This window comes from Anopheles merus, chromosome 3L (assembly GCF_017562075.2).
Source record: "Anopheles merus strain MAF chromosome 3L, AmerM5.1, whole genome shotgun sequence".
Lineage (NCBI taxonomy): Eukaryota > Metazoa > Arthropoda > Insecta > Diptera > Culicidae > Anopheles > Anopheles merus.
In genome coordinates this window covers 28,367,826-28,379,216 of record NC_054085.1, presented here as the reverse complement: position 1 = coordinate 28,379,216, position 11,391 = coordinate 28,367,826, and the positions used below count along the sequence as shown (strand labels likewise).

Below are 11,391 nucleotides of genomic sequence, written 5' to 3'. Positions count from 1 at the left end.
GAGGGAAATTACTCTCTCTCTCTCTTCCTTCGCGTGTCATGACGAACTCATTTGTGCTTGGACGAAAAGGTGCATAATTTACGCGCACGAGGCCCGAAGCCGGTGTGTACATCGAAGCGTGTGCATTCCCGGTGGGATTTGGTGTGCGGTCGGCACCGACCAACACCAACCGTTGACGCGCCGGATCGGATCCGTTTGGCAAGGTGATGGTGGGCTGTGGTAGTGAAGATTAATTATCAGTTTGTGGCCCGGTGCAAGTCCGCGCAAGGCACAGTCGAACCGTTGTTGCAAGGCGTGCTGCATCCAACAACGGATTCTGCCAATGCCAATGGGCAACGCTTGCTTACGGGTGCACCCGGCAGTCGATTCGATCGGACGTTTCTGGTGATGATGAAATATTCGCTCCGTTTTGCCGGGGTAATATCGCATTGGAACGGCGGTGGGCAGCTTAACAACGCACCGTTGTTGTTGTTGGTTCGCTGTTGTTTGCTGTGGATCCGGGGTAAAAGGAACCAGCGTGTGTGTAGTGTTATTTTTGCGTGGTAGCCTTGCGCTCGGGTGTCTTGCGAGCGCAGAGGAAAACGCATCCATTGCAATTATTCACCAATAGGCAGAAGGATGCAACGATGCTGAGGCGGCACTTGAACGAACGATAAGGATTAAAACAGTGGACCGTTTGAGCCAGATTCTCTTGGATGCGTGGCGGTTGCTTACGGAATGGTAGAGTAGAGCTTATTGAGGAATGAAATTGATTTCATAACTTGATTGAGTTACCTCTCTCCGTGGATGGGTTGGCCGAACGTTGGCAGAGAAGGTAACATTGTTATGCGAATATTGTGTATCGAGCAGTTTTCTTATGAAACCAATGGTTTATGGTAATCTCCGAATTGAATCGATAAAACTCAATAGCCGTTTGTCTACAACCTCTTTTCGTTTCTCAATTGTTAAGTTTAATTTCTTTTAGGTCAATTTATTTTCAAACTTAGACTTAGGTTTCTTGGACAGACACAATATGGACAATGTATGTGGATATGTCTGACAAAAAATGGTAAATCATTGCAATATGTATTTTAAAACGTGTACAAAAAATTTTTGTTCTTTATTCTAGAGCTATGAAAAGAAGCGCCAGCGCCTGAAAGTATGCACACGATCAAATTTACAGTGGAGTCACTCCTAACGATAAATTTTTGGATTCTTTTCTGGATCTTCTTGTTCAAGAAGGCGAGAGTTGAAAGAATTTCACATGATATAGTATGAGTTGATATTCTTCATTCGGAATTATTCTTATCACAACAAATCTACACTGGTTTAACAGCGGAAAAACTAGCTTTTCCTAGACACAAAGATAGAAAATACTATTTTTAAAAAAGATCTTTTGGAGAAATTGTAAAGCCAGAAATATAAAAATAAATCGACCATCTTTCCAAATAAATGAAAATGGACCAATATGAATGAAAATGTGTTAAATAATTGAAAAGTAACATAAATCAATTCAAAATCATCCGTAATATGAATATATTTTCTATTTTTTTCGGAGGCATTACGGAGTTCCGCAAAACGAGTTTTCCGTATAACGAGTGAGTTACGAAAAGTTTACACTTAAAAGGATATTGCATACATAAAGGCGTTTCGCAACGCAACTAAGCTTTAAGAATCATACTTACCTGTTCATTACGCATGTAGTACATGACCTGAAGTATAAGTAGTAGTACAAAATGAAAAGCAATCCCACTGAGTATCTGTTTGACATTTTATTCCATAATCACTTTGGTTTGTGGTTTGAGTGTTGAAGTGTTTTTTTTTTTATCCGTTTGTTTTAGCTTAGACATTACACAATTGTATTCGCGCCTGCATTTATGCTATTCACCTTAGTACCTTAGTCCCGTTTTCTAATCTGTGTCGCAAAAGGAACTACCGGTTTCGTACGGTGTGTCGATGATAATTGATGTTGCTGATGATACGTCTTTGACACACTAATTTGCTTTGGTAAATACAGTGTGTAGAAAAGCAAAATAGAAAAGCGTTTAACGAAAGCAAGAATAAAAAAAACAGAAATACTAGAAAATATGGAAAAAGGGAAACAAGATACAACACTTTCCCAAATCAAGCACTAAACATTACTCAACGCTCTACAATGTCCATGAAGGTGACTGTGTGTCGGATGCAGCTGAATTCATTTCGAATGCTCCGGATGTTGTTTTTTCTTCTTCCTTTTTTACGCCTTTCTCCGCTCCTTACGGTGCTAATATTAGATGGTTTTACATGATCAGTGTGATTATATACATGCGCTCCCCGCTCGTTGTGCCCGTGATGCAGCTTCACCTATACATATGACACCACTGCTGCTGCTGCTGCTGCCGGGCACGTTTGATACATGACATATTTACAGATAAGCGAGCGAACTCATTTTTCGTAACCCTTCCCCCCCCCCAAAACCGTACCCACCGACCCTCCTTCGTGCACGTACAGTATTGTTTCCGTTTGCGCGGGCATTTAATGAGCTTCCGTCGATAAGAGCGTTTTGTGGTATTTTATTGCTTTCCGTGTGTTTGGTTGATATCCCATTCGGCCCTCCGGTGGCACCGTGCCTTACTGCAGCGCAAACCCGAGCAGTGCCGCGACTGCGAGGGCGACGAACGATTCGGCCAGCTCGGAACCGGCGCTCCGGCCGACCTGCCGATGGTTGGTGGTCGGTGGCGTCTGCTGACCGCTGCGGGACATCTTTGCCTTCAGATCGATGTCGATCATGTTGGTCGACTCGTGGTCGTCCATCGCCGGCATATCGATCATGTTCGGGCCCGCATCGGTGACCAGGTTGGTGTGAATGTTTCGACACTTGTCCGCCGGTTTCCAGTGGCGCGTGACGTTGCTACCGTACGACTCCGACTCGATGCCCTGGGGGATGAGAGAAACGGGAGGGAATTGAAACAACCGGATAAAGAAAAGTTTAATCCACAACAGCAGCGTGATGGGGGAGGGGGATGAAAACACGGGCCACAAAAAGTGAACCGAAATTTTATCGAATTGAAAATTTCATCACGTTTCGCACGTTGGCAAAACCCACTTTACTCTGTTTAAATGTTTCTGGTGCCGCGTGCTTCGTTCTCCGCCCCGCTGGCCGTACACTGAAAGTGTATCTTCTGGATGGTGCGGATGGAAACTGTGTTCGAATAGTTGGAGCCGTTTTTTACTCTCTTCATTTTCTGTGCAATCATTCCGCTCGGTGGTTTGTTAAATGATACCACTCATATCTAGCCACAAAATGTCGTGAAAAAAATAGTAAAACAGCAGGATACATAAGCAACACATCGGGCAGAACGGGGGCAGAGAAATTGTACTGATAAAACATGGAAACGTTCTGGTCATTTGTTCCAATTCGTTAGCCCTCTCAAGACGAGTTTCCTCCGAGACGCGTAAGCTTGGATTGGACCACCGAAGCAAAAGGAGAAGAGTGTGCCTGTCCGGGAGGAACGGAAGTTGCATCGTGCACTTTTCATTTGCAGTGCCGGAATGTGAGGTTGCGTTTTATTTTGCCCTGTCTCTCTTTCTCTCTCTCTTGCTCCTGCACGGTATGAGTTTCGGGGTACCGTTTTCATGGCTTGTGGCCACACTATTCGAAGCAGTTAGGATGGTATCCGTCAAATAATGGAGATGGACGTTGGACGAGCATGTCACATCGTGCCAGGGACGGCCAGGCACGGCTGCGGGAGTGGAGAGATGGAATGGATGGATACTTGTAACCGCATACCAATTACACTGGCACCATTTGCACGACCGCTCACGGTGCTCGGAGCGACTGGCAAAACTATTTCTTAACGAGACCGAACCCGTGCTGTGTGTGAGTGAGAGTTTTCTTGTGTAACTCAAGGAAGGGATAAAAGTTTCATATTTGCTGTTTCATGCTGGTACGTTTTATTTTCATTTCTAAGAATGCTATTTTAATGGCGCTTCAAGGAGATGTTGAGCGTGTAAGCACCGAACGCGCCTAAATGTAGGCACACTGCACAACAAGAAAGCTTCATTTAAAACCGTTACCTCCATTAATTATACATCTTGTTCAGAACAAAAGCGCCGCGCCTCCCGAAACTATGTCTTGGCCATCCGCTAACGGATGTGGATTGCGCCTAAGCAATGCAGCGAATAATTGGCATTTAAAATAAATTAACTCTAAACGAGGGTGCCGATTTAAGATTCCTGCGCGCAACACAACACACTTCCTCCGGGTAAGAATGCACTCTCGAGCACAGTGAGGGAGTGCTGCACTGGAGCGTTTGGTTCGCATGCTTTTCCCCTACCAAAAAACGGAAAAAAAGCCGAGCAAAGTTTCCTACTGCAGCGACAGAATCATTACAATCCGTGCAGCAGCACTACTTGAGATGTAAAAACTTCTTAACGAGCTCTCGGTTTCATCTGAGACTTTTTTTTGCTGGTTGTTGTCGTTGTTGTTGCTTCAAAGAGCTTCTCTGCTCCACACTTCCTTCGCTGCACACAGCTGCAACGTTGTAATTTCTTCTCTCCCCACGCTACCTTGCGTTTTCTTCCAAGAATTGCTGACCATCCCGACTGGTCACAGGCAAACACACGCAAGGGAAGCGAAGAACACAACGAAGTTAAAACCATGCCGTGCTTAAGAAATGTTAAAAAAAGGAAGCACCCCAAAACATAAACCTCCTTCGCGCTGAAGTGGTGTGGGCACAGGGAAAACAAACTTTTGCGCCTCAATTATTCCGTTTGAAGCTTAAGCCTCCCTTTTTTTGTCTACTTTCCCGCAGTTGTTGAACCACTGGAATAAATGGTTGAATTGCAACCATGTGCTAGCAAGGTGGCGTAGGGAAGAGTGCGCACAGCTAGGAATGTTTTGAAGAAACGGCAAATAAAAAAATTAAAAATGTAATATTTATAAAGCTAGGGGCCTTGCGGTATAGGCCTCGTTGAGGGTGAAGAGTGCTGAGGGATTATTAACAGAATTGCGTTTTTTTTTTTGCCTGAGCGTAGACGTAGATGTGTCCTCGTTTCTGAATCATTCAAACTACAGCATAAGCGGGACTACCCTTGGGAAAGCGCACAGGATGAGAGACATCTAAACGAGAAGATCTAATGCTCCATCCAACACACACACTGGAACGCTAGCGCTGGCTCTTCATAAAGCAATCACGCACAGTTTCTTCTAATCATTACCATCAATGGTTTTATTATGACGTTCCTATTTCTTTCAGTCGGCTGAAAGCGGTTGCACCATGCCTCCAGAAGGCCATTGCACTAACGCGTGCCCGCGGGGCGGCTTTCAGCAGAAAAAACAAGGCGGAAGCAGTACTTCAAGTACCTGTCGTTCTACTTCTACTCGCTCCACTCACACCCCTCCCCACTCTCCCCCAAGAGGAGGAGAGTACAGTTTATGATATAGTTCCCTTTTGCGCACAAGTGTTTTTCTTACGTGTTGTTTTCCTCTCCCCCAGGCGCCCTGGTTTCGCGTTTCACCCGCGCGCAGCCCATTGATCCATTCAACAGGATGAGAGCGGCCTCTGATGTCTGGACGCAGAGGCAAGATATAAATGCACACATTCAGAGCAGTAGGAAGGGTGGCAAAAAGTACCCAGCGAGCAGGGATAGTGGTGAGATGGTTTGAGGTTGGGTACTTAAAAAATGTCTCGACCACCATCACCATCATCATCATCATCATCAACAGCCACTGCCACTGCCGTTCCATCTCGTCGCGCGTTCGGTTTGAAAAGAAAAGCAACCTCTTCCTTCTTCTCCTCCTGCGCCCACTGCCAAAGGACAAATAACAAAAGGAGTAGTGAGGAGCTGGGCGAGTGCTTTTGAAACAAACATCAAAGGGATGCGCCGACATTACAACATATCGAGCATAATAGCGGGCCGCTCTCGGGCGCTCTTCGGGCTACACAGTATGGAGTGGCGGGTAGTGACGGGGATTTTTCGTCCCGTTTTTTTTCTCACTCTCAAGTAGCTTAGTTGATGCCGTGACCAGGAATGGACCGATGAAGCATGTCGCTTGTTTTTTTTTACTGAACGGGAAGGCGAATGGGTTTCGCCGTTGAGAAAAGACAGTAAAGAATAAAGAATCTCTGCAACTGTTGTGCAAAGAGTAGAATTTACATTTGGGAATTGGTCTTCATGTGCTGCCGAATATCGATTGCATACTTTCTCAAATTGGTACCAGATGGAGCCGCCGTTGTTAGTACAGAACGAAGCATACATTTAGGCGCTAATTAAACACATTTTTGATTAAAGCAATCTGGATGGTGGAAAAATGTAAAACAACCAGAACGTGATTAAGTACACCCTATTGAAAGCGCGTTTCTCAAACATCAGAAGACAAGTTGGTATGCTGACCATAGGATAGGACGACATTGACATTACTCAGACCGTGTCATGCAGAAGGCAATTTTTCAATTCACTCACTTGCAACCGGCTAAAACACACAGACCCGAAACGCCTTTGATGTTTCGGCTATCATGCTTGACATTTGGGTTGGGGTTACTTGCGCGGGTCCCCGAAAAGCATCCGCAAGTATCAGCACACTGTTGCAATGCACAAACAAGGGCACAACAACAAAAAATAATGTAAATCTCTCGTCATTTTTTCCGAGTCCAACAAGATACTAAAAACTTGTCTTTTAGAACCAAAAAAAAAAAAAACAACTAACAGACAGGTGCATTGTCACATGCCCGGAGTTGGTGCATCTGCTTGGTGCAACTGAAATGCTGATCCACTGGCGATGTTTCAGAGATAAAGAATGCACCACACACACACACTCATGCAAATAAAAAACACAAGTCTCTCTCACACACACACACTTCCGTAGAGACATGGCCGGGTGCAACCATGTACGTAATGTTCTTTGATGTTGTCGCTCAATGTGTGTACAAGAAGTCGTTCCTGTCATTCTTGGACAAGCATTCCTGGTGAGCGTGTACGAAACAATGCGACCTCGTCGGGCACGGTTTGCCTCTCATTAGCGCTTAACGCTCAGCTGTCGTGGGGAAAGGTGAGGAGGGAGGGACCAGTAATGCCCTCGTACCCTTGTTCCTTTTCTCTACGGGCACCATGAGCACCAACATGAAAAAAGAGGTCCAAAAGTAATCTTTTGCGTTCGAGATAATTGTAACAGTTTGTTGGGCAAATACTTTCTTGTTATTTTTTAGATAATTTTATTTTAACTTTTTTTTGTATTTAACTCATGTACTTGCAAGTGATTGGGTCGAAATTATTGAAAAATAAATAAATTATTATTAAAAATGTAATAAATTATTAACTTGCATACATTTAGGCGTTCAACAAGGCCTTACCATAATATGCCATAAAATGATTGAATTAAGCACAAAGTAGTCATTACAGGTAATGAAACGTTTAAAACAACACATCTGTTTTGTAGAACAAACTAAAAGTATTAAAATGTAAAATTTAAAAACAAATCATGAATTTCCCCTATAGTCCAACAGCGTCCCCAGTGCTGCTGGGTGGAGCATGTGTTTTAAAGAAAAGCTACTAAAAATCACTTATCTCTGGTAAGTGAGTACACACCCATGTGTGTGTATGCACTTTTCGTTCTTATCTAGATCCCTCCTTCGTGTACAGATTGTAGTGCGACATTGCGTTTCGCTTTGATGTTGGTCGGGAGAGGCTGTGCTCATGCTGGGATGCGTTTCTTTTACAACAGTTCTTCATTGCACGCGAGTTTGTGCTTGCTGTCTGAAATAATGTGTGTGTGTGTGCTCATGCTTGTGCATCTTGTGATGAGCTCTTTCCAAACTTACTATCTTTGTGCAGCTCATGTGCATCGCCCGTTTGCGCCTTGCCAATTGCCACTCGAAAGGCGCCTCGTTTTTAACGCTTGTTTCAGGTCTTTTTTGGTTAGCATTTACACAAGATGTGGAATGGGTGCTTGTGCACTAACAAGACTGTACCCAGTTGCGTGTTTTTTTTTGTTGTTTTTTTTTTGGTTTTTTTTCGTTCGTCCCGACCATAAACAAGCCTTAGCTTTGTTGTTTCTTCGCTTTACCATGATAAGCTCATTTATTTCACTTGAAATCCGTCCGTTAAGACCACGGAGCTGCCCAACACCGAAGGGGTACCATGCCCCACGGGACTCGTAAGGATTTGCCTTCATTTGTAAAACGAAACTAATGCGCAATGTTTCGGGTAGTTTTACCAAGGGAGAGGAGTTTTTTTTTTGCAATGGATTGAAGTGTGGATGAAAACACGCAAACAGCATCAAGCAGAGAAAGAGAAGCGTTTCGTGCGTGAGCGTCATATAAGAGCGGCTAAAACCATGCGGGAAATTCATCGAAATCTTCCTCCACACAACACGTGTTGTGTGTGGGCTCATGCAATTGCTTCCTAGTTTTACTTCCTTTTCCACCGCTGGTTGTGTGTTTAAGTACGCACGTACTGTAACCACACACACAAAAAAAAAACGCACGGAAGTGGCAAGTGAGGGAGCCCAAACCCTTCAGAAAAAGGCTGCTAGAAACGGCTCCGGTGGGGAATTATATGTTATCATTATCATTTTTGGGAAGGCTTATTTAAAAGTTTTATTTCCTTTTCCATCGTTAGGTATGTTTCGCTGTACCTACTGCTAGGGGCTTGTTGGTTTGGGAAGGGAAGACTGGGCTTATGTGTCACTACTGTGGGACGAAAATCCCACACACGTGTTCCCTCCACACCGACTCGTTCCGTGTGCCCCTGTCATAAGCTGTCATGTGCAGTATGTGTGTGTAATGGGTAAAGGACAGCCAAACTTTCTGTCCTTCGGGTAGATTATAGAACACAGGTAGGGCAAAGCACTGGCCCTTTGCATTAGATCCTCCACCCAAAATAGCTGTCAATTGAAAACTCACCGAGCGAACCCATGTCCGCAAAAACCTTGCTTTGTTTTTCGAGCTCAAACCAATACCTTTAGCAATACTTTGTGTTGGCGCTAGTTTTTTTTTGCAATAAAACCCTTTTTAAAACACATGCCAGTTCACAAATACCGGTCCTGTTTGGTGGGAAAATGTCGGGAGCAGTTGCGTGGGGCGTTTCACCTACCGGTAGCATCGTGTTGGTCGGTGTCCAGCAGAGCGGCTTGAACGAACCCTGCCGCGTGGCGTCCTGGAAGCTCTCGAACTGATTCTCCCAGTCGTAGGACGTGAGACGTCTTTCCAGCGTCATGCCTGCCAGCTCGGCCGGTGAAGCTATCACGACGGGATTGGTGCCACTGCGGTAGAGGAGGGGAGAGAAAAAAATGAGAAGAAGTATGGTGTTGTAGTATGAGCACACTTACTTTACACTTTACTTTGGTTTTTGTTTTTTTTCCCCGTGTGTCGGGTGGGTTGATCGTTTAAAGTCAAAATAGCTCGCCTGCAGGTTGAATAAATTTACATACCCAAAAACAAAGTACTGCTTCGATCGAAGGCCTACAACTTTGTCGCTACATCCCACACGCAGCAGTGTAGCGTTGCGTTAATCGATTGCGATCGATTGGAAGGGGTAAGGGTCGATCGAACCAAAAAACGTGGTCAAAATTGTGCCAAAAATTTGGCTACACCACAAAGCGTTGGAAAGCAAACCAACAAAAAAACAAAAAAATAATACAGGAAACCCAAACCGAAACCCATTACCGGTCGGCAGGGTCTTCGGTGGAGAATATTAGTGGACCGGACAGTTTGTGGTTTGCGATTGGGTTTGCTCGCTCTTTCTTCCGCAAAACTCGCAACCCAAACTCGTCCCGTAAGCTGCTGGATGAGGCCGAAAATTTGCTGCTAAACGCCCTGGAAAACTTCATCCCACTGGTAAGGTTGGCGCGTAAAAGGTGTACTAATGGACAGCCTAGTTTACATGTGTGTGTGTGTGTTGTTGTTTTTTTGTTGTAATGTTGCTGTTGTTTTTTGCAATCCCGAGTGGACAACCGTTTCGGTTTCGGTTGGTGGATGTTGTAACAAATTGTTGCACGGCACCATCGGTTAGTTTGCAGCGGTTTCGGGGCAAGCAGAAACGAACTCTTCCTTCCCCACTCCCATCCAACGCTACAAACCGACCGGATGTGGTTAGCCCTCGGGAGAGAATCAGCTAGATGACGTCATAATCTGATCCTAGGAAAGATTTTAGTCGATCGCAGTAAAGAATCAATTGACAGTGAAATGGAGCCCATTTAGTGGGAAATGACTGGTAAATAAATAGTGCTTTTATTACACAATAATTTTGTGGTTGCACTCGCTGCCTGCTAATGTGAACTATCAGAAACTCAGTTTTGTGGCAGGAAGCGATCCTTACCTGGAAGTTATTGAACCAATGCAATCAATTGTTGGGTTTTTGTTTTTGCTATGCTAGCCGTGCGATGAAACGCCTAAAGTTATGCACGGAATGAGTGATCATGGTCAGCAAAAAGAGCGTGTTAGCTGTGTAATGACTTCTTGTCGTGACGGTGTATTTTAAATCAATCACCATTGAATAGATCTATAAACTTAACTGTTTTCGGCGATCAATCAATAAAAACAATTTAATTATACTTAACCATACCATTGGACGGCTTCAATGGGCGCCTGAAGGTATGCTACATTAGATTTTATCTAATTTATTACTGTTTTTAGTTACTATTGAACCTGTATTAGTTCAATTTTAAAGTGTAGATTTTATTCTGAATTATATCATTTTTTTTAGTCGTTTGATAACAATGATATATTTAATCTCGACATTTTAATGACTTAAACCGCCTAAATGTTTGCAAATTGTACAATAAAATTAAGCTGTTAAAACCCTCCGAATTTATATTTACCTATTAAGAACCATTTTTCAACCACTATTGTCCATTAAGCATGCTACTGTCTAATAAAGAATAAAATTATTGCACCTTTACACCAAAGCAACGCTGACATATGCTCAATTAGGTACGTCAATTTTTCAAAACCATATCAACCACCACAAACTGCAAGATTTATGGCTCCGAGCAATTTCGTGTGTGTTTGTGGTGCGGATTCATCACAGCTTCCCTGCCCCGTTTTGCCGATGAGGCTTCAATTAACCCCCGCACAGTGGCCGCTCCCGAAGCCATTGCCAGAGCTGAGCAGAGGAATCCATTTTTCCATCCACCGAGATTAATAGCCAACCCGTCAGTGGTGCTGGCATCGGAACGTAAGTTTTGGGAGGACGTTGGGCAAGGTCCGCTTCTCCTAAGCAACCAGCAACAATCCAGGGTTTCGGAGCAGAACCTTAAACGGCAACAGCAGCAACAACAACAACAAGAATTCACCGAAAATTTACTTTCCACAACGGTGTTAATTTCGTTTGAGCGCTTTTTGGCAAGCGTTTGAAGAAATGTTGTTGCTTTGTTGCTGCTGGAGCGTGGGTACGGGTTACGGGTAAGAGAAATTATTTTACGAATGGGTTTTT

The 11,391-nt window shown here is 44.1% G+C and overlaps 1 protein-coding gene across 1 annotated transcript in view; it reads right to left on the bottom strand.

The window, feature by feature from the left end:
* Positions 1 to 1,732: 1,732 nt before the first annotated feature.
* The window catches only part of LOC121599289 (MOXD1 homolog 2-like), a 79,234-nt gene continuing 69,575 nt past the window's right edge, over positions 1,733 to 11,391 (bottom strand). The window contains exons 10-11 of the mRNA XM_041926998.1: positions 9,052 to 9,220; positions 1,733 to 2,895 (exon numbers count right to left, since the gene is read on the bottom strand). Of these exons, the coding sequence (XP_041782932.1) occupies positions 2,590 to 2,895; positions 9,052 to 9,220 (475 nt within the window). The 3' untranslated portion in view covers positions 1,733 to 2,589. The remainder of the gene's footprint in view (positions 2,896 to 9,051; positions 9,221 to 11,391) is intronic.